The following is a 24,290-nucleotide window of genomic DNA, read 5'->3' on the forward strand; positions in this document are numbered from 1 at the left end:
CCTGTCCCAATGCGCTGATGACACCCTTTCCTTCACGCACTCAGCATGGAACATTCCAGGGTAGCACTCACAGGAAGAAATGGTGAATGCTTGGGATTCGTCTGCACATTGGTGCAGTGCATTGGTTACCAGTGCATTCTCTATCCACTATACATTTTCTATACCTATGATGTCTGAAGAGGCCTGTCTCCCAGACTGAAGACTAAAGAAGCAAGCATGCTCTCCCTCCCCAAAACTGTTTGATAACGTCCCTATTGAAAGAGTTCTTTCAGCAGTCAGGAACAGAGTCCCTACTAAGACTGAAATAAATATTGTCTAGCACCAAACTTCAGTATAACCTCAAGTGTTCCATAACACTACTACTCACTAAAAGTGAAATCCAAGACCACTTTGTGGAAGTAAACCCGTATCAAAAGATTAAATTTTTTTTAAGCTGTGGTAAGCCATCATATCAGCACAAATAAATTGATCAGGTAAAGCAGATCAATTTATATCAGATCAATATATCAATTTATAAGCAGATCAATCAATATCAAACATGATATTCCACTTCACAGTAAGGGTCGTGGTGTTTTTTTTTAAGGTTCCAGGTCGGTAGGTAGATTAGAAATTCTGTGGCACAGCGTGTCTATATCTTGCTGATCTCATAAATGACTTTACGGGGGAGGGGGGGAGAATGACGTACTGGTGAATCTAAAAGGAAACATGAGTACATGTTTTATGAGCATGTCAGGTAAAACATGCTTACGGACTCAATCCTATCCAACTTTTTCAGCACTGATGCAGCCACAATGCAGCCTTAAAGTAGGATAACAAACATTTTCTTACCTTGAGGAGGCCTCCATGACTGCCCACCACCACCACAGGATGCAGTGCATGACACAGCTGCATCAGTGCTGGAAATTTGGATAGGGATGGGCCCTAACTCTTATAACAATGTCGCAAGACACTTACCACATGATTTTGCACTCACTCCCTACTACTGCATCCTACTCTGGTGGGACCTCCCCCTGCAGAAGGTACTAAGAAGCACTTCCAACCCTTAAGTCAAGAAGTAACAAGTTTTCTGGACTGCTGTATGCGACTATGACTACAGTACTGGTTTGAGTTCCAAGAGTCTGATCTTTGCCTACCTTTCTTGCAACTCTTCCCACTGTGCCATCCATTTGGATGCCTTTGAAGAAGGAAAATTACCAGTGAAATTCCTGTGTGTCTAATAGCAAAATAGGTTGCCATTCCGGTAATTTGGCCAGCCTGCTCCAGAAATCTGTGTGATCCCCTTTCACAGGCATCTAGGCCGGACACCATCACCACGTCTTGTGGCAAGGAGTTCCACAGGCTAATTACACACTGGGTAAATATTTTATTTTGTCTGCTTGAACTCTCCCAACACTCAGTTTTAGTGGATGTTCCCTGGTTCTGGTGTTGTGTGAAAGGGAAAAGAGCATCCCTTTATCCACTCAATCCATCCTCTGTGTAATTTTGTACGTCTCAATCATGTCCCCTCTCAGGCACCATTTTTCTAAACTGACGAGCCCTAAACACTGTAGTCTTTGAGTTGTTTTGAGTTGCTTTGACTTGACAAGTTGAGTTGTGCGGCTCTCATGCTATATTATTATTATTTTTTAAAAACCCTTTCTCATACAGTTGACCCAAAATTTTTAAGCAATGTGGACTAAAATCACTTCTGGAGCCCCTCTAGGATTAGAGATCTTGAAGTTTAAGCTTCATCAGTTTCACAGTTGATCTGCCTCTGAAGGTGATCTGCCTCTGAGGAAACTCAGTTCTTTGTTATTGCAAGTTTTCCTTCATACTTAAGCCACTGATGCCTCTCACAGTACTTTGAGTTCTCCTAGACTTAGAGAGTTATGGGGTCAAACCAGCTATCCTTAGGCCACATGTTGTGTTTTACTGCAGCAGCAGCAGAAATTCTAGCATCTACAACAAGAGGCCTGCAGGAAAATTAAAATCACTACAGAGATGTCCCTCAATAGACAATCCTGCAAACCATCTGAAGTGCTGTTAATTCCATAAGGGCCTCCCTCTTTTTCATCTTCTTTCCCAGAGCGCAGCATTTCCCCCCTCAGGTTAGCAACAGGTGGGTCCACTGCAGAGAGAGCACAGTGCAGTGAGGGGGGAAAAAAGGTTCATATTGCTCACTAAGGCAGCCTTCTGCAGCCAAAATAGATGCAAGAGCAACATGCAAAAGCCCCATAAGACAATTTCCTATCTTTAGCCCCCAAATTGACTAATAGGTAGTGAGAAGGAAGCAGCAAGAAATCATCTACACTTGAACTTTGCACAAGAAGGCCAAACTACACATGACATTAAGGGACCAATCCTAACTAACCCCCCTAGCACTGATGAAGCCATGCCAACTGGGGTGTGCACTGCATCCTGCAGTGGGGGCCAGTCATGGAGGCATCCTCTAGCCAAAGAAACATTTGTTCCTTACCTCAGGGTAAGACTCTACTTCTCCACTGATCTCGTTAGATCAATCCCAGTTATTTCACTAGCATAAATTTGTGGAGAACAGGGAAGAAGGAATGGGTATAGGATCCCAGAGCATACCAGTGCTACCGGGATCCACCTCCTCCCTTCTCTGTTCCACCTTCCACACCCAGAAACTCCCCCATTCCTCTCCGCGCAATTTTCAGTTAAAGAAAAAAAAAGCATAGTGGGAAAGCGTTACCCCCCCCCCCACCACCACCACTTCCCAGGGACTGTGGTTCTGAGCGGGTTTTATTCATACACATACACCCCAACTTTTTGTTTTTTTCATAAAACTACCATTTCTGGTCAACTTCTTGCTTTAAGCCTATCTGTTAAAGAAAGGCTGAATGTCACATGTAGCTTGATCTAGTCTACAACTCTAAAATTTCATGGCTTTTTGGTCCTACTGTTTTTCTTTTTCTTTATATGAGCGCATAAAGGCACACACATAGACTTTTATGTGCTACAAGACTCTTTGGGTAGCATCCCAGCTAGTGTTTCCACTGTCAGTAGTTCCCTCCACAAATACAAGGAGCATTCCACTCAAGCAAGGACTCTTTCGGCTTGTGTGAGAACTCCCAGCATTAGCAAAATGCTCATTCTGTTCACAAGGACACTTCTGGTGCTGGTAGTACTAGTTGGGACACTGGCTCTAGTTCTTTATTTTACATTAAATTCATATACTTCAATACTTCATTTTTTTTTTAAGGCAAACTAATTTCACAGAATGCCAAGCAGCTCCTTGAACTGACATCATGCCAAGTGCCATTTAGAGATGATGGATCTTGGAACAAGGCAAAAGAAAAGACTAAGGGCACAATCCTAACCAGGTCTACTTAGAAGTAAGTCCTATTTTGTTCAATGGGGCTTACTCTAAGGAAAGTGTGGTTAGGATTGCAGCGTAAAAATCCATGCAAAAGACTACCAGTAGAAACCTTCCCTTTTTCTCCATTTGTAAAGGTGTACAATTTTCATAGACACAGACAACATACCTAATACTCATTGATTATATGACACTTCTAACCCAAAATCCATCACTGGAGGTTTCTCTTCTATCACTGTAAGATAAGACATGAATTAGAAAGTCTCTGATGTAAATCTTGCCTCCTCTAGGACAAATTCACTAGGGCCTAGTGAACTGAGGTAAGCCATGTTCTGCCAACCTCAGCCCAACCCCTCACCTGCAATACGGAGAAAATAACACTAACCTACCTTACTGAGTTGTTAGAAGCATTAAAAGGAAATCATGTAAATGGCCTGCTTAGACCAGTGGTTCTCAAACTTTAAGGGAGCTTTACTCCCTCAGTAAGTCTTTGTGTGGGAGGGGCTAGGGCAGAGATGCAATCCCCAGGATCTCACTGCTAAGGGGGCGTGAGGGGGGTGCTTGTGACTTACTTTCAGAAGGCAGGGCTGCAGTAGGCTGCAGGAGGTGTGGGGAGCCCTGTGCAGCCCTGCACAGCGCTCCCCAAGGCTTGGAACGTTCAGAGAAAGCACGCGCAAAGTACTTCCGTTTTACAGGAGGTGCTTTGTGCTCACTTTTAGTGAACGTTCCAAGTCTTGGGGAGCGCTGTGTAGGGCTCCCCGCACCTCCTGCAGCCTGCTGCTGCCCTGCCTTCTGAAAGTAAGACACAAGCACCCCCCAATCGCCCTCCCAAAATGACGTGATCCTGGGGATCGCTTCCCTACCTCTCCTCTTAAAGGGACGGGTGAACCTTTACACGAACTGGTGGGTTGTGACCCACCAGTTTGAGAACCACTGGCTGAGACCATTCTTTGGGAAGCAAAGTATGGTGCAATGCATAAGCATTGAATGCAAAGCATAAGTAAAGGCAGAATGAAATCCCATAAATGAGAATTTTTGACACTATAAAGTCACAACAACTTTCCCTTCCATTCTAGAACTTGAGCATGGAAAACCAGACTTGCAGAGAGACAAGACCTCATAAGGGCCCCACACGTCCACGACAATGTAACTGTTTTACATCCATAATAAAGCAGTTGATAAAGTATTGCATCATCACTGTTGACAAAAAGTACAGTGTTTAAGAAGCACCCTTACTAACTTAGGTTTTTGGGAGGGGAACGTGCTCTGTGTGTGTGTGTGTGTGTGTGTGTGTGTATGTGTGTGTGTGTGTGTGTGTGTGTGTGTGTGTTTTCAACTACTAGCTTTGGTGTGTTTCATTTATAGCTAAGTGCATTTCAATCTAAAATAATTGGTTATAGCTATCCTTGGTGCAGCTCTACTGCCTTTAATTAAATTACATCAGGACCAAATCTGGATTAATGTCCACATTAAGAAACAACACTTAATAAAGGAAGCTTAAAAAACAAGGAGAGCAGGTTATATATTTTCTATTCTAAAATTATGAGAACATGCTTCTTAAGACATGCATTTTAAAATGTGTTGCACAACTGAATATTTTGTTCATAGGTTATTCCGAACGTATTTCATGTTTCTAGTGAAATGGGCTGTTTACTACCAAACAATACACTAACAAAAAGATACTCAACTCTGACCCCTCTGTCTGGTCCACTAAATGCACTTGCAATAATTCTACAGGCATAGAGGATCTTTACATATGCAGAGCCCATTAAATATGAATGCTGAACGCATGAACGTTGTGGGAGATGGATGTCAGGCACATCCTGGGACATGGTCAGTGGACTTGGTCATGCTTCCTCTTCTATACTTCACTGGACACCTGGAGGGGATTGCACGAATGGCTCTCCTGATTGCCATATATCCTTCATGTTTCAAAGACCCACGTCCCTTTCATAACTTTGCTCTTAACAGAAGCGATAATTTTCCTTGGTAATCTTTGCAGAATCTGTGGTACAGCAATTTCAATATAACTATCATAAATAATTATTTCCAATTTTATACATGTTGAATTAGTTTGATGAGGCTTCAAAAAAAAGGAGTGCAAGTTAAGTGTATGCACCAGAATAATTTGGTTGCAGACAGATATTAGCAATGAGGGGGGCATAATCTGACCTTACATTCTCCTTTCTTAGGTATTAATAAAAATAATTCTCAGTCCTAGCTGAAGTTTGATTGGTACCTGAAGTGGTCCAATTCCACCACCCCTCTCTAATGTTTTCAGGTGAACTTACATGCATCCCCCCTAAACATCAGTACCACGCCCTCCTTAATTTCTCTTCCACCAATGCTTCTTCAAAACAGGCAAGTAAAAGGAAAGGCATCACGGGAGAGCTCATCCCCACACCAGTCTGTTCTAAAGAAACATAAGTAGGAAAGGAGATGAGCAGGCAATCTTCCTTCTGATGGTTTAGGAGGTTGCAGGGGCGTCACTAGGATTCATGTCACCCGGTGCGGGAGGCCTGCGCGTTACCCCATGTAGTGGGCGGGGCAACACCCCAGGTGGGCGTGGTGATGTACCATTGCCTCATCCCCACCGTTTTTTTGGCTGTACCTTTTGTTAGAACACAGATATTTCAATGTGGATTGTTTCATTGCATTCTGCATGAAATTATGCATTGATTGCTATATAACAGGGGTGTCCAAAGTTTTTGGCAGGAGGGCCACATCGTCTCTCTGACACTGTGTCGGGGGCTGGGGAAAAAAGAATTAATTTACATTTAAAATTTGAATAAATTTACATATGTTTACATAAATGAATATATTAAAGATGCTTATATGAATGAATGAAGGTCTTGCAATAGCTCAAGGCCTATAAAAGGCCTTGCACAAAGCAAGGTTGGCCTTTCCTTTGCTGCCGCTACTGCATCACAGACGTGAAACAATAAGCAGTGGAGAAGCCCTCATCCCACAGCTCAAGCAAGAGGTCAAACAGTCGCCCTCATGCTGAGAGCAGTAGCGTCAGGCCAGTGTGGGCTCCAACAAATCTTTGGAGAGCCAGAGACTCATTGGAGACTGGGGGCTCCCTGAGGGCCGCATTGAGAGGCCTCGAGGGCTGCAAGTGGCCCCAGGGCCGTGGTTTGGGCACCCCTGATATATAACATGATGGTGTTATTCCTCCAAACTCTGATTTTAGTGATTTTGAAAACTTGTAGAGTCACACACACAAAACACACTCACACACATCCTGTATCAACTTACTAACACCTTATTCCAGCAGTTCTCAAACTTTTAGCACTGGGACCCACTTTTTAGAATGACAATCTGTCCAGGACCCATTGGAAGTGATGTCATGGCCAGAAGTGACATCATCAAGCAAATTAAAATAAATAATTATGAATAATTAAATTAAAATGAAAGAAATAATTAAATAAGGGGGAGCCAGTCCTGTTCCACCAAGTAAATCTACTCTGAAGTAAGTCCAATTGTGGTCAATGGGGCTTACCCTCAGGAAAGTGTGGGTAGGTTTGCAGCCTGTGAGCCCAATCCTATGCATGTCTACTCTGAAGTAAGTCCCATAGTGGTCAATGGGGCTTACTCTGTAGTCTGCCTGCAATAACAACCCCTCAAAAAGAATCAGTGAGATTTCCAGCCCTCCCCAGTGCACAGTTTAAAGTTCTTCTATTTCAGGCATATCCAGATAAAGACCCTTTGCAAAGACTTGCTTTGCAAGTGCAAAATAGAAAACTTTCCCCTTACCATTCAAGCCTCTTTCTTGTTCTTTTTAGGGGGGGAGGCTGCCTTTGTTGCACTCCAGCTCCATCTGATTGGAACTCTTCTAGTGTCCTCACATTCCCCTCTGCCTGGCCTGACCAGCAGCCAAGGCATGTCTGCCTGCTCATGAGTAAACGCAACTGTGAGGCTGCATTGCTTTCCATAGGGCACCATAGACTGGGAGGGAGGAACCTCCTTCTCCGGTGTTTTTGGGGGCTGTACTCCTTAGATGAGTACCATTCTGACATCCTTGGAGTCTCTCAGCCTGCCTTGACTAAGGCAAGTGCGCCTACTCACGAGTAAACGCGGCCACGTGGCTTCATTTCGGGCTCAGACTCAAAGCTGGGAGGAGAGAGTTTCTTGGGTGTTTTTGGGGGGGTTGCATTCATTGGATCGGGACCATTCTGGTGTTGTTGGATTTCTCTCAGCCTGCCCTTTCCAACGGACCATGGCAAGTACGCCTACTCGTGAGTAAATGCGCGATACGGCTCACTTTCCATAGGGCTCCATGCATTTTTCCGGTTTTTTGCCCATAACTTTTGAGTGAAAGGAGCTATTTCAATTCAGTTTTTTGCATTGCACTCCGCTGGCCATTCCGCATCCAGCGGTGTATGGCACGACGTGGTAGCTCCTAACCCCGTGATGTTAGCACGTCCTCCGGCCAGGGCACATCACCCCCCCAGCATGTCACCTGGTACGGCCCGCACCTCCCACGCGACGCCAGTGGGAGGTTGCTACAATCTTCTCGACCACAATTATTAGCCATGGTGCCAGAGATGGTAAGCTGCCTCGCTCAATCTTCTTGCTCAGTTTTCAAGGACAGGGAGAAAAGTAGATGGGGCAGGAGCAGGGTAGGCAATAATAATGGTCTGGGAGAGGTGACAGGATGGCATAGAGTTTGGAATATTCCCTCCCAGGTTGCTGCCTCCCCCAGTTGGCTGCTCGAAGCAAGCATAGCTGGATTCACGGCTTGGCCATTCTTGATAATGCCAATTTTACAGCACTTCCGAGTGGGAACCATAGTTAGAGACAGGTGACTAGGACATTAGTCCTAGGACAGTAGAGTAGATGTTACACAACACACATAAGTCAATTTGACTTAACAAAGCAGCTCACAAAGCCAATTGACCTCTATTTCTTTTTGTTGTGCTTAGAAGTTTTTACTAGTTCTGATAAATGAGTTTACATCTGAGGTCATCTTTGCAAAGAGCTGAATTAATTCCCTATGTACAAAATCCATACTTATTAGCTACAATGAAGGGACAACACTGATGCTGTTGCTACTGATTTATGACAGACCTACTGCCACAGAAATATTTCATCATAGCACAGTCCAGTCAGGGAATTGTAGTCAGGAAATCAAAACTCTAAATCCAGACAGGAACAAACCAGCCAATGAGGATGATTGCAAACACACACAGGTATACCATGTCACTTTGGGAAAGTGGAAGAAATTTATATGAATCAGGATTTAATTGGGGGGGGGGGGGTTAGTCCCAAAATAATTTGAGATGAATTTCTAGCACTTGTACAGATATTACTTGAGTGATCTCGGCATTTGAAAATGGGCTCATAGCTCAGTGACAAAGCACATACTTTGCAAGAATATGATCTTGGGTTCAAACCCTGGCAGATTCCTGGCTAAAACCCTGGAGAGTTGTTACCAGTGAAGACAATACTGATTTAGATGGATCAATGGTCTGACTCTGTATAAAGGACCTATATACGTATGTTCAAACTGCTCTCTGTAAGCATTTCAGTATTTCACATTCCTATTTCTAGATGCAATCTTCCCTCCATTTAGACAGCAGCCTGTATTTGAAAAATAATGTTGATGGAGTGATCATGAACTCTGGGTCTGTTTTGTCCTAAGTGCACTACGCACAAGGAAAGCTAACTTAAAACACCGTTCTGTTTCCTCTGTTAATGCACTGTCAATGGAAAAACATCTAGCAGCTTAATATCTTATGACCAAAATGTGTTTTCTGGAGATAGGGAAGGGAATGAAAACATCAACAGAATCTAAGATTACTTTCCGCCTTATGTTTTACTTTTATCATTATGTTGTTTCTCATGAAGTCGCATTCCTCCCCTAAGTGCCCTCGCTTTGGCAAAAGCTGTTCCTCTATTTGCATGTTTTCCTGGAGTATCTTTATTTGTGGATTAGGGCACTGCAATAGAAGATGATTGTGCATTTGCAGAATGCCCATCATGCACAGGAAGGCTTGTGCATTGCATGACTCCGTAGGTGGGCGGGTGAGCTGGGTGTGTGTACGTGCAGTGTTTATTGTTCTTGTGGGTTAAACATCAGCCAAGGACTCTCCAAAGGTCAGGGGCATTGAGCCATTTTTGCCTCCATGATGATGCTGTCCCAAATATAGCTCTTTTTCCCCACAGGAATGCAATTCTATTCACTCTTAAAGGAAAATGTAGAGGGGTGAAAAACTGATGACAGTATCAGTGTAATGGCTAAACCAGCACCTGGTGATCTGCCCCAGACATCAAGCTTCAAACTTGCGCCAGCCTGTATAGCCCTACTCTGGATTCTTGGTCATGCCGGAGAATGATGGAATGTTAGAAGAGCACAACATGACAGTCCATGGGTCCCCGAACTATGACCCAAGGCCCACATCTGGCCCACCACATGATCCAGTCCACAACAACTTAAAATATTTTTCCCCAGCCACATGGTTGGGCAGTTAACATGTGCAGTTCTGTCCACCAAACTCCTTTCCAAATGGCCAGAGTAGTGTCAGCCTGGATAACTCTCATTTTCAGTCACCTGGATCATATGCTTTAAGACCCTCAAACCATAATTATTCAATGTTAACCTCACTCCTGACAATAAAATAAATTGGGTTTCCGCATGTTGATTTTTCAACAATGCCACAAAATGATCTTGGTGAGAAAACAGTGTCATTTTTACACATGTGTAAACAAATCATAACAAACTGGGTTTCCACAATAGGTTGAGCAGAGACAGCATGCTATGTGTCACTCACCTCTGACCTATATGAACTGATTTTTTTCCACCCATGAAAATATGTAAAATATACTATGTGGCCCTCATACTGAATAGTTTGAAGACCCTGCAATAGTTCAATGGAGATGTTATGGAACTGCAGAGAGTCTCCATGACTGTACAATGTCTGTAAGTGGGACAGCAGATCCAGTATTCTCAGTAACAGGAAGGAGCTGTCCCCACAAACACTTTCCATGGGGACAGTGGGGGCAGAGCTACAGAGCACTTTCAAGGCCAGGGTGGGCCTTGCTGCCATAGAGAAACCACGGAGACCCACCACAGTTTCATAATGTCTGCACAGGGCTATTGTTAGGAACTGGCTTTCGTTACAGTATTGAAAGGGTGGCAAAATAGTTAAGTTGTTGGGCTTTTTCAATATTCTGCCACTATACCGCCTGGGGGAAAAAACTCTATTCATTATAAAGATAGATGATTTGTATGATCAGGATGATATTTAGCACAAAGAAACTACCTGGTGAATAATTCAATCTGCCCAAAATTTCAGAAGTATCTGATGTAAATGGCTGAATCATACCAGTTTTAAATGTTTTCTTTGAACTACAGGCACCCCAGTGTTTGCTATCATTTGTTTGCACACTCAAAACATATTCCTAATATCTTTTTTTGCTGTGTAGGTTTATGTTACGAAATTCCGGGGTGTCTGCCATAAGCAGGCTGGTTTAAATCCATTGTGTATTTCAAAAGTTACAAGCCCCAGTTTTGAATGGGAAGCAATCTTTTGGCAAATAGTGCAACACATGTTATATATCCCCTTCTATGGGCAAAAAAGGGAGTAGAAGCAGCACACGTTTGACTGGTAGATGGAATCTTCCAGGGCGGGCTCATCCAAACAGCAAAATGGCCAGGTTCCAAGTTGCATAAGGTTCCTGGAAGCACCTCCATGCATGCAAGCTGTACACACAAGTTTCTCCTCAGAACTTCAAACGAACAGGGAGTAAAACCTGTTGCTATTGTTCTGTCCTGTTGCTGTTGTTCTGTTCTGTTCAGACCTCTCCCTTGCACATTTTTTGGAACGTCAGGAAGGGGTTACTATCACCACAAGCTTCGGTCTGGTGGAAGCACCTTCTGTTTTTAAAAGCAAAACACATATTTGCATACACACAGAAACATGATCGTCATGCTTGCGGATGCACTCATAACTAGGATACTAAACTTGTACTCCATTATTTGTACAAATTCAGAAATATGGGGGGGCACATAACATGTCAAGAAGGAGGAGCTCACATAGTCTCTTTAAGAAGTCTAACAGTTGTACAGGTTATTACTTGTGATACGTGGTTGCAATATGTGCCCATAAGAGCTCACTTAAAATGAAAAGTTGATGTTGGCAACAGGGTTGTCAAATACCAATCCTGCTAATGGGATGACTGGCTTTCAGCTACATCAGGAACTGAATAAGCACCCTGTAACACATACATCTCTGCCACATAAGATGCTGCATAGAGGAAGTTTCTTCTACAAATACAATAGCTTTAGATTTACATATTTTGAACAAATGGATGGCTTGAATTGCCAGACCCTTCAGCCTCTCTCTGTTGCTCTCCTTGAGACATGTCAGTTACCACTTTAAGCACACTTGCCATCTAAATTCATACTTAATGAAACTGATCTAAATACACTAGCAGCAGTTATGAGGGGTAGTATACAACAATTAACGCAAAACATAAATCTTTCAAAATCAAGACACCAAATTAGTTTACCAGTCCTTGCTAAAAAGGACAAAAAGAAAAAATATTCCTATTTGGTTTTATCTTTCTACTATTTAAACCAACATTCAGAAAATGCTCTAGTGTGGGACCAGCTGGGAGTCTGCCCACAGGCACCTACTGTGGGATTCACACCATTCCACAGCCCGAAGCAGGACCCAGATGGCAGACCAGCAGGATCACACCTACATGGTGTCTTAAATGATGTTGACACAGGGTCTATCTACATCAGGCAGTTTCTGTTGTACAAAGCATTGCAACCATCCTTCTCACACTTCCACTCATATTACAGAAGAAGCAGACACAGTCTATGAAGGATGAACTGGGAGAGCCTCCACTGTTCATGGAAGTCTTCTTGGTTTGTTCACCTGTCGTCACCTTATGTGCACCTTTCTCCTGACCTATTTCTTGCCACACTGTATTCCTCTGTTGTCCTTAAAAAATCTCTGTATGCTGAGATAATGATTTTGATATCTGCAACACAGCAGTGTGGATGCTGGAAAAAAAAGCATAGAGTAAGGCAGAATTTTCCTATCAGCCCAGAGGACTGACTTAAAAGCACGAGATAAGACACTTACATGAGTTGACAAGAACTAATCTTACACCTTGGGAGAAGTGAGGAAAGTCATTTCACATACTCAGGTACTGTTTTAAAATTAGCACCTCTGGAGGTTAAAAAAAGAGCAAGCGCGATTGTGTGATGCAAAAACTGTTAATGCTTACAGGTAAATCATGTGCCACACCCATGCACATATAGCTCTTGAAGCTTAAAAAAAATTAAAATCTAGTGCTCAACCAGTAGCACAAAACAGATACAAACCTAGACATTATAGCATTCTGCTGCATTGGGAACAAAGCCACTATGAAAATAAGAACATTTAGAACCACGAAAACAAGCAATGCTGGTTTGGGGGGGGGGGTTAAAATGTATCTTACAAAGGTTTCAGAGCATCATGCTGAAGTCTCAGGGTGGGCTATTAATGAAAATTAGGTTAGAGAAGAACACTCTAGCATAGTCAAAAAGAGAGCCAAAGTTAGCATTCAAGGTGCCTGCTGAGGGCCAGAAATGACATCATTAAGCAGGAAGTGATGTCATTAAGCAGATGATGGTCAGAAATAAGCACTCTGTTCTCACATAGAGACTCATTAGCTACAAACGACAGAAGAGAAATGTGCAAATGTCGTTCAGATTTTCAAAATATCAGAGAGCCCAATTATCCAGCTGGGAGAACCCAGCTGTAACAGGGGCCAAATAAATTGCTTCTTGGGGGGGAGGCCCACATTTGGCCCACAGGCCTTACGTTTGACAAAAGTGTGATTACCCAATAACTGCAGGAGCTCTTTCCCCACTTCTTTTGTTTTCTTGTAACTATTGAAAGAATCTGGTGGCCAAAAAAAAGGACTGGCTCCTCTTCTAGGATCTGCTGCAATTTTGAGTCAGGAACAATACTCAAAAGAAGGCAGATAGGAAGAAGACTTGCATTCTCTTCTGGCTGCTAACTGAAGCACCTGGACAGGAACCTCATCACCTGAAAGTTGCTTTGTTTTTTGATATTTGCAAAAAATCATCAGCTGAAGCAATTCAAGCTTTTGGCTTCAGCCAGCCCATTCAACATTGTTTGTAACAGGATCACTTTCAGGAATCCTGCAATAACAGACAAAAGTTGATAAGCATGTTTAGGGCAATTGTGATTCAAGCTCAAGTTCCCACTCAGTGCCCATATATGTTTTCAAAGAGAACTGGAAAACACAAAATATATTGTAATAGAATATCTGTGTTGAAGACTGAGGTATCATAATGAAAGTTGGTGTGTACATTTAAGATGCTGTTCTACATTACAGGATTGATCCCCAGCTTGACTGACCAATGCCCATTTTTAAGGGAACAGGAAAGCTGTAAAACATACAGTAATGTAACGTCTCCCTTGAGAATCAAGTATCAGAGCGATACGTGGTATACACACATAGACAATATAATTCTGCGTTTGAACACCTGCTCAACTCCTGCCTCTGTTTTTAACGGTAAAAGAAACAATGTAAAATATACTATTATTCAATGACCTCTCAAACACTAGTGGATCAGCTTCTGACGAGAAGTAATGCCCGGTAGTGAAGAAGGATGCCCAAATGGTCTAAGCAAAAACATGGAGAAAGAAGGTTGTTTTTGAAGAATTGGCATGCCTGTCCTTTAGCATTGTATGTACATCTTTGCTGAATGTGTTATTGATTATAGAAGAAGCTGAGGATATCAGGGAAAGCATGAGATGAAAAGACCAGAACAAGTTGGCATTGCTTTCATCCAAGTCAATGCTGTGTGGTATATCTAGTAATACAGCTGGTTCCTTGAGGGAAAATCCATAAATTTTTGAGCTGATTCTGTGAATTGAAGGTGCGGCAACAACTGGACAGCTGGTTACAACAACTGGCTACAATTTTACTCTGGCTTAAGATACAATTGATCATGGGGAGGAGAGAGACAAATATGCCTTGACTGAACTACATCATGTGTTGAAAACTCTGATTTTCCACTTTTTTTTTGCTTGTTTTCCACCAGCTTTTGGAGACCTAACACCCCAGAGACTGTAGCATTGTGTCAACTACATCCAGAGTCTTCTGAGTCTTCCTGAGGTAGTAGCTGTTTATCCCTCCACTGCTCTCATTTGAGCATCTTCATCTACAACTTCCCCTTGAACAGTAACCAAAAGAAACTTGATTCTGAGCCACTTCGTTGAACCTTGAACACCACCGTCACTGACGTTTTTGAAATTCAAAAACTTCCATGAGCCCCCACTAGCCAATCCCTTTGAGAAAACAGGGTTTACGCCCACAGGTTATATAACTCAAGAGCAAACTCACCCACTACTGGATATAATTGCCCTGGTCTAGTGTTGAAGCATTGGATGCTCAGTATGAACGTGTCCATTCCCTTGGCTGTTTTGGTGATGATGCTCTCACCCAAGTGTGGAAATTGAAAGCCTGAGACAGGATGAGTAAACCGAGACACAGAATGTTTATTCTGTGGATTTTGAGCTTCCTTTGTAAATCTCCTTAACAACCTGTGTACCCCCCTTCTCTTTTTTCTGTAATTTTGTAATTTTTGTAATAACATGTAATTTTGGGAGGGGGATCCTCAGGACTTTGGGGATCTCTGTTCACCTGGAAGAACACCTGTGGATCACCTGTTCACCTGCTGCCTAGCTTTGGATATTGGCAGTGACTCTACTACTAGGTTCCCCAGTATCCCCAGTGAAGAGAGTGAAGTGGAAAGCAGGGGCTTTTGTGCTGGATGCTACACTCCAGTCATCCATCTGGTTTACTTTACAAATCCAATGGGTAACTGACACATCCCAAACCTTCACTATCTGGAACAATAGCATTTGTGGTTCCAAAAAGCACCTGAACTCAGTTATCACAGTGCAATATTTAACTTGCCTATTCTTTCACAACACCTTGCTGAGGTTTGTGTTCATTACTATACTCCTGGAAGGAAGCATCACTGTAACAGAAATCAGATATTATCCAACTCTTTTCATGAAATGAGATCAATACTAAAAATGGCATTTCCATATCTGATCAATCTTGTTCGGTATGAGCTCTTGTTCCTTCAGTTTGGCTTTTAAACTCCTTACGCCTTGAAAGAGAACAAAGTGTTGCAGAACCTTAAAGACTAATCAATTTATTTTAGCATAAGCTTTCATGGACTAAAGTTCATTTCATCAGATTCAGGCCTCTGAAATATAAATCATGACAGTTTATGCTGAAATAAATTGGTACATTTTTAAGGGGCTGTAAGACTCTGTTGTTTTTGCTGCGACAGACTAACAAGGCGACCTCTCTGGAAGTTGTTACCCTGAAAAGAGGTAGATCTTCCCTCTTCTAAATCTCAATTTTGTCCATCCAAAGGCTCTATGGAATAAAAAAAAATGATCAAGAACATTCACAGTAATTCAAGTGCCACTAAATATTTGCTGACTCCATTATGAAGTGCACCAGTGAGGCACTTTAAAGGCTGATTTCACACAAGCTTATTGATAACTCAGTATCAGATAATGGCTTGCAGCTACGAAACTATCATCACAGGTCATTATACAGCTTTCATATCACTTCACATACAGGACTTTTCAATAAAGGGCAGTTCTCACGTTTGGCTGTGAATGATCATCAAGTAACATACAAGCGTGTGTGAATCAACCTTAACCCCCCTTTGAATCAGGACGGAGTTTACTGGAAGATTCCTCTTTTAGGAACAAGAAGAACTATCCCAATTTGTACAATCCCAAGAGATTAAAAACAGAAAATACTTCAAAAGAACATTTGATTAGCAGGACACTCTAAACAGACCCCCTAGTTCAGAAGTCTTAGGAGCAGGGAATGCTCTGCCCAAACATGAATACTCGGTCCCCACAGGCTCCATAACAGGATACATACAAGAAAGGAGTCTATGTAGTCAACTATTTTTTTCACACAAAATATATAGTGCACATTATAGAAAGGATGTGGTCCATATGCTGCTAAAATATGAGGGCCATTATTTCTTAGGAGGTAGGAAGTTTAGACCATTCATAGTTTTACACACAAAAGTGGACAGCATAGCCTGGGGAAGGCCATGGCATATGCAGTTGTTCAGGATACCTTAAGTTTTGCTACCCAAGCACAATAGGAGAACACGCCTGCATCTTTTAATAACTTTAAGTACTTGTTAGACAAGCGGTTTTCAACATTTTTCATCTCACGGCACACTGACAAGGCACTAAAATTACCAAGGCACACCATCAGTTTTTTTACTATTGACGAAGACTAATAAATGACCCTTCCCCCCAAATGACCCTTCTGTGGCACACCTGCAGTCCATCCGTCTATGATAAAAGTTAGGCTTCTCTTAAATGCACAACCTTTGTATGCGAACTTCTGAAGCAAAAACCTACCACCACCACCACCACCACCCTGAATCCTTGTAATGAGGCCTGTCTTCCCCCAAACATTAATGACCCCATTAAGATCTGCATGTAAAACTGCTGGGTTTTTTAAAAAAACAAAACACTTCCAAATGTTTATTAACTACTAAAACTCGCTTCAGGTTCCTTCTACCCAAGGGGAAAGATTAAACTGGAAACAGCAAACAAAATGAAAGTTAGGGGACAATATACAGGCTACTATTTCACTTTCTGAAAACTCTCATTGTACACAGGAGTTAGTAACATAACATGGGCTTGCCATCAAACTTGATAGGCCTTGTTTTAGTAGGCCTGTTGCAGCAGAACATTACCATACCAGTCCCCATTCATCTTGATTTGCTCATGCATCAACAGCCAAGGGCATGGTTCTCAAAGTGGTGGGTCACAACCTACCACTGGAACCGAAACAGGTCACTTTCCCCTTAAGGGGAGTGACCCACAGATGACTGTCTTAACGGCACTGCAGCGATCTCGGCGCCGCGGGCACCCAGGTGCATTTACACATACCTGGGGGGACTGTGTAGCCCCCCCCCCGAAGGTCCTGGATTTGCAGTCGGAGCCCACTTCCAGTTTCAGAAACTCCACGCTCTAGAGCTCTGAACGCAAACTGGAAGTGGGCTCCGACTGCAAATCAGAGCCCACTGCAGCAGAGGGGAGACTCAAGAAGGGGGCTATAAGCCTCCAGGAGCCCCCGGGTGGGGCTGCACAGCACCCCCAGGTATTTGTAAATGCTCCTGGGTGCCCACAGCACCGAGATCGCTGTGGCACTGCCGCGACATCGCCCCCGTCCCCACCCCCACAAGCACTTACCCCCAGTTCTCAGACTACTGGAGAGTTTAAGAACTACCAGCCTAGGGTATTTAGCTACATAGCTGCCTGTTACAGGCAAGTGAACAAGTACAGCATGCCTCCTCATGCTTTCACGTGTTCCCTGTCTGCTGAGTGCCTGGGCTGAACTGCCTGTGTTCCTATCCACCAGATTTGTTCACAATCTCTTAACACATGAATATTTTGCATAAAACACATGAATATATTTGCACCAGGTTTTGCTTCCAAAATTCCTTTCTCATAATTACCTTCTTCCTCTGTACTGTAGATCACCACGTTAGCGACACAGGCCTCAACTTTCACTGAACTGAAAACTGTACTCATAGAATCTTAGGTTACGCTGTTCTGCAATATTATGAAATATTTTTCCATCCCACTTGGAACTGAAGAGTTACACCTGATTCCTGCCCTTCTCCTTCTTTTTAAAAAGGGAGAAAGATGTGTGTTTCTTCAAACACATTATTCAAATTACTTCTCCACTGCATAGGACTTGGGGATTATGTCTGTTTTTAGAGACTATATCACAATACCCTACTGCTGGAGGTGGATTTTTTTAAAAAACAAACACATCCACCCACATACCAAGCACTGGCTACTGGAGGTGGGGAGACAGGGTATGCTAATTTTTAACATACTTGTACTAGCAAAGACGTGTGCTTCTGCACTGGCCTCACACAGAGTGTGTACCAATTGCAAAGAAAAAAAATATAGCTACTAGTACATCTGAAAAATATAACAGTCATGAGCATGCAGGGGAAAGGGTTGCATTATATGCTCGCTCACTTTGCAGGCAGAGCCAATATATGCTTGGAAAGCTTGTACCTCCACAAACAGTGGCCACAAACACCAGCAGCCCTGTGAGGCAGGGGAGAAGAGAAGAAAGGCAGCAGGGCAAAGATGTCCCACTGTTGCCCACCAACTGCTGCCTCCTTTAAGCAGAGGCTGCAATCCTCCCATCACAGTGGCCACAGAAACACACGTGGACCCAGTGGCATAGCTAGCAGGGGGCAGTTGGCCATGGGTGTGAGGGGGGTGATACCACTAATGACCAAAATTGTGGTTGTTAGGAATAATACCATCATGTTATATACCTTTCGATGCATAATTTACAGCAGAATGCAATTAAACAAACAGAAGTGAAATATCTCCATTCTATTAAAAGTTAAGGTCAAAAAACCAGAAAACAAAAATGCAACTCTTATGTAACAAAAAGTACAATTTCCTTAACTCATAATGGACCAATGAGACCGATTGATCAAAGAGCCAATGACATGTTATTATGTCGCAGCATAGAACCAATAGGGTGTTGGCAAGGTGATACCCAGGAGGATGACACCAGGTTTAGATCCAGTGTTTGTGTTTGGGTGGGCATGAGCACTAAACTCCAAAGCCCAGGTCAACCCTAAGGCAGGTAGACCTGGGCTCCTGGTTGGCCTCTGTGGCCAAAGTTTGCTGGGCAGGTAGACCTGGTCCACCTGGACTTGGAACCCAGATCTGCCTGCCAGGTAGACCTGGACTCTCATTCTGACTGCCCTCTGGAACCACCTCTTCCAGGCGGGTAGACCTGGGCTCCCATCCAGACGGAGTCTGGATAGACCTGGGTTCCTATTCCAACTGCTCTCCGGTGCTGCCTCTTCTAAGCAGGCTGACCAGGCCTCCTGTCTGAACTTGGAGCCCAAATCTACTTGATAGGTAGACCTGGGCTACCATTCCAACTGGCACCCGATTTTGCTCCCCATCCTGGTGGGCACCCTTTCCCACTAACAAATTAATTTTGTTGTTTGGGGGGGGGGGTAAAAAATTTATGGGCCCCGAGTGTCAAATGACCTAGCTACACCACTGCATGACCCTGTGAGGCAGAGGAGGAGAATGGTGTTTTTAACCCATTTCTGCCCAGCCCACAGGTCGAAAGATTTGATCCCTGTTGTGTATATGCAACATTGGGCAGAAATGGCTTCATGTCATTTTTGAGTGTATCTTTTAACCCTCCACACCAATTCTTTTCTTTCTTTAAGACTGTGAGCCCCTTGGGGGTGGGACTACTACTGACAGTATCTTGAGTTCCTTCCAATGGAGAGGGGGAAAGGCAAAAGATAAATGTTTTAAATGCATTAGCCATGCAGTGCAGAGCAGTCATGAAGCCATGAAAGCACAGTACTTGGAAGAAGAATATTTTCCAGGGTACAAAACATGGCGCATCTAGCGTGAGAAAAGGCTGGCATCACATCAAGGGAAGTACAGCCCTGAGGGAAGATGCCTGGATTATGCATAATAGGCAACAGCTGTGCATTTTAAAGGCCTGATGCATTCTACCCATTATATACATCTTCTGCACCATGGCGAGCTCAAATTATAAATGATTACTGTGTACCTATTTATCGCATTTAGTGTTTCAAGTGCTCTACAAAAGTTTTATCATTTATCCTCACAACCCAATGAGCAAATGCAGTTAGTCCATCGTTCTATACTATCTATACTGATTGGCAGTGGCTCTCTAGAATTACTGACAGGATTTTTCCTAACCCTATCTGAAGATGCCAAGAATTGAACCCAGGACCTTCTACATGCCAAGCAAGTGACCTACCAACTGAGCTATAGTGGGCCATCCTTCAACTTACAAAAGAGCTGAAAGAGAGAAATGCATCCAAGGCCATCTACTGAGCCAATGCTCTGTGTGTGGCTTCCAGGTGTTCCCATTCAAACCCAGACACGTCACCTCCTGGACTGCACCAAGCAAGCAATTTAGGTATCTTCATTAGAACCAGGTGAATATTTCAATCTAGATAGCTATCTGCTAAGCTAAGGCACTGTATTACCACCCAAGGTAACCAACACTTCTTATGGTTTCAAAGGAAGTTTTTGAACCGTTTTAAAATAAAATATAGGCAGTGTAAAAAAAAAAGATATTTTAAAACATGTCAGTTCAAGAAAATAATACACAGTTTAAAGAAATACCTACAAAATACAGAAATAATTTTTTTTAGAAAAAAAAAGTTTCCAAAACTGACCTGAAGAGACATGTTATAGGAAAAACTGCAAGTCTAGTTTTCCCCCTCACTTCAGCCTTCTTTTTCAGAAAAGGAACTGTGGAGCCTTTCATCTTTCATTATTCTCTCTTCAAATTAAGCTCACCACACAGCTAAATGGTTAGTGATGGAGTCAACACGTACTCTTTGGCGCTGGAGTCTGGGGAGACCCATAGTGCTGACGGACAGGAACAAAGCCTCATCAGAAAAGATATACAGGATCTTATCCATTCCCAAGTGGTTATCACATCATTGGTCATATACGTCTGCATTGACGCATGCACTATTTTATGTTATAATCTGTGTATTTTATGCTTTGGCTATAAAATCTTATGTAACACATTCCTGTTTAATATGGAACAGCGTGAACATTGCTGTGTCAATCTAAGCAGTTTTCGCCCTGGGAGAACATTGCCCCTGTGAGGACTCTTAAATCACAGAAGGGGGGAAAATGAAACGCTGCCAATGATAGCAAGACTTTAAGGTTCCTCATCTCTGCTTACGACAAGTTCCCAGTCCATATTCAATTGGCTTCAGACTAGCACAGGCTTTAGGATCCCAGTGATCAATTCTGGCAAAATATAAATGGCTTCTACCAGCAGAACTGCTACTCTGGCTCAGGGGAGTACGGGGCTATTAGGGGATATAACATCGCCTAAATAATGAAAAGAGGGAAGGCCGGCAATCAGTACATCTCAGCCTCTGTTACCAGCAAGTTAGTAGCAAACACACTGCCGCTGTGATGCTACCGGTTGTTTTACAGCAACGACGACTAGCACTGCTTCTCTGCTTAAGAAATCAAATGCACCGGTACTGATCGTTCATCCAGACAGCGTTTTACACACACAGAGCTAACAACTCAGGAACTTCAGCTGCTCTCAAATAAAACAAAACATCAATCCAGGACAACGAGCCCTATTTCTTCCCTTTCCCTCTGGTGATGGAACGCAATGTGCACAACAAGCAACAACACCGCTCCTTATATATATAAGCCATGGAGCCTTCATACATCCTGCCTGGGGACCAAAGTGCAGCATGTAATTGGCAAATGACAGCACACAAAATGCTCTCCGGTTTTTGATAGAAACACCTACAGATTTATATATTATTATTTTATTGCTAGACAAGGAATTATATAACCAAGTTTAGTTCCGGTGGCTCCAGACTCTCTATACATCACACCAGCAAGCAGCCCACAAAACCCAGAAACAAAGCCCATTTCTTTAGCGTCCCTGTTCTCCGCATCCCCTGCTATTCTGAGGAGGAGGAAAGAAGCAACCAAAAAGGCTGGTCTGTTAACACACTTACCGCCTCAGAGTCTTCAAATCCATGCAGGTACAAATTGTCATACATGGAGGTCTGATAATCCAGGGCACCTCTTCCTAATGCAAAAAGTGAACCCCTACAAAAACCAGAGCTCAGATTTAAATTGCAGGCAAAGGCCTAGACAGAGCGGCGTAGCCTGCCTCGTCAATTTTCTGTGGATTTCCCCCCAGCCAAGCTGCTATTCATTCACATCATAGAAGTGAAGGTTATCCCTAGAGGCAACCCAGACCTGGCATTTTTATCTGCCTCCCAAACACAGAGCATGAAAGCAAAAGCGTTTTCCCCCAGCCAAGGACTGATGACAGAGTCAGGAAGAGAGCCCTGTGATTGGCTGAGCGGCGGTGCCTCAGTCAACTCACAGAGCATTCTCTTTGATAGTGGATGACGAGCAGGAGGGCTTGTGCGTTTGTAACAAGCGTGTCCCTGGTTATTTCTCCCCTTCAGCCAGGAATAATAAAAGCTCACCACCATTAAAAAGAGGGGGGGGAGCAGCGGGGGTGGGAAGGTGGATATTTGGACAGATTTCACTAGGCAATGCACCTTGTGCATGTGGGAGGGGTAGATTTTCATAGTCCAGTCATTAGAATGTTTCACAAGGAAGCCACAGTCGCCAGTAAACACCTGCACATTACGGTAAACTATGATTTCAATCAGGAGACCCAGAAGTCTTTTTTTTTTTACAGAGGAACAGGAGAGAAAGAAAAAAGAAACAGAGAGGGTGCTTTGCTAATTTACAGTGTTTCTGCTAGCTACCTCTGAATCATCTCTTTTCTGTCACAATGACAGCGTTCCAGGAAGAGATATGGAACGAAAGCAAATGTATTAACTATTCAGCATGGGCTTAAGAGAAAACTTCATTTACTTCATTCTTCCACCTAGTCCTCTGCTTAAAAGGGTTGATTTGTCCAACTGATCACCTCAGGAGACTTTTCCCACAGGATGCAAAAAATATTTTTTTCTAGACATGGGTGTAGGGCAAGTCATATTCTGTATTACTGCGTATTAAAAATATGTATGAAATATTATGCATTTTAAATATGTATAACATAATATTCGTATAATACAATATAAAAATAATAATTATATTGTATCCCCTAACAGAATTCACTTATATCACAGCAAAAAATCCATATGTACCATTGCATTGCTTTATGTCAAATGTTAAACTCCATCCTCTCTTGCTCATCAGAATAATCATTCACTTCCAAGTGCACACAGAAAGCACTCCAGAACCACAAGTGACAAGAAATAGCCAATTTAATATTTTCTGAATGCCTAGAGTTCAAAAATAAACAAAATAAAGGTTGTGGCTTTTGGATTTTTTTTTTCCAAGAGGCCAACATGGCTAAACCCCAACATCTGTCCTCTGGTAGCTCATATGACAGTAGAAACATGAGCTATCAGAAGATATAAGATGGGGTTTAGCCATGTTGGCATCTTGAGAAAAAAATTTTTTTTAAGCCACAACCTTTTTATGCACTTTTATTGTATCTGCTCCACGAACTTTTTTAGGACCAATCAAACTGACAAAAAGCCTTGAGCAGTAAGCTTCCAAATTCTTTAGCACTCCTTATCCACCTGGATGTTAAGCAGAGCAAAAAAGAAAGAAAAAAAAGTAAAAAGCCCCAGTACTGTATGATAAAATGAGATCAAAATAGAAGCTATTTTGCAAGGTATATTCCTCATATGCACTCATTTTTACTGGACTTAGGGCACAATCCTATCCAATTATCCAGTGCTGGTGCAGTTGTGCCAGTGGGCTGTGTGCTGCATCCTGTGGTGGAGAGGCAGTCACTGAGGCCTTCTCAGGGTATGGGAACATATGTTCCCTTACCATGGGGCTGCATTGTGGCTATACCAGAGCTGGAACGTTGGATAGGACTGGGCCCTTCTAGACACAGGTAGATTCCTCTTAGGAAACCATATGTGATCACATATCAAGGTACTTGTCAACTAACTAGTGTTCAAAAGTCATTAATAACAACAACAACTTGGTATTTATATACTGCCTTTCTGGTCATCGGATTACTCCTCTGATTTTATTCAAGGCAGTTTACATAGGCAGACGTTTCTAAATCCCTCAAGGGGATTTTTACAATCATAGAGGTTCTCTCTTTCAAGAACCAAAAACATATCAGAATGGATCTTCCTGGTTTGGTCTCACTTTCTGGCCTCCAGTTCTCCCACGCATGGGAGCTGACAAGCAGCTCCATCTCTCACATGGAGGGCAGCCAAGACGCTTCTTGCTCACACCAAGAGCAGGTGGAATCACTCAGCTTGGCTTGTCAGCTGCTTCAAGGTCTCGCCATTCTCAGCCGT

The 24,290-nt window shown here is 42.9% G+C and overlaps 1 protein-coding gene across 4 annotated transcripts in view; it reads right to left on the reverse strand.

Moving 5' to 3' along the window:
- The window catches only part of CACNB4 (calcium voltage-gated channel auxiliary subunit beta 4), a 123,873-nt gene extending 101,660 nt beyond the window's left edge, over positions 1-22,213 (reverse strand). For 3 of the 4 annotated variants that reach the window (XR_010793543.1, XM_066611962.1, XM_066611961.1), the window contains exon 1: positions 21,954-22,213. Coding sequence is in view for 3 of the 4 variants with exons in the window: in XM_066611962.1 (XP_066468059.1) it covers positions 21,954-21,998 (45 nt within the window). In the remaining variant the exon portion in view is untranslated. Of the gene's footprint in view, positions 1-20,627; positions 20,801-21,953 lie in introns of those variants that run through there. The other variant, XM_066611963.1, reaches the window with a different exon arrangement.
- Positions 22,214-24,290: the final 2,077 nt, after the last annotated feature.

The sequence above is a fragment of the Tiliqua scincoides genome, chromosome 1 (assembly GCF_035046505.1).
Source record: "Tiliqua scincoides isolate rTilSci1 chromosome 1, rTilSci1.hap2, whole genome shotgun sequence".
In the NCBI taxonomy this organism is placed as follows: Eukaryota; Metazoa; Chordata; class Lepidosauria; order Squamata; family Scincidae; genus Tiliqua; species Tiliqua scincoides.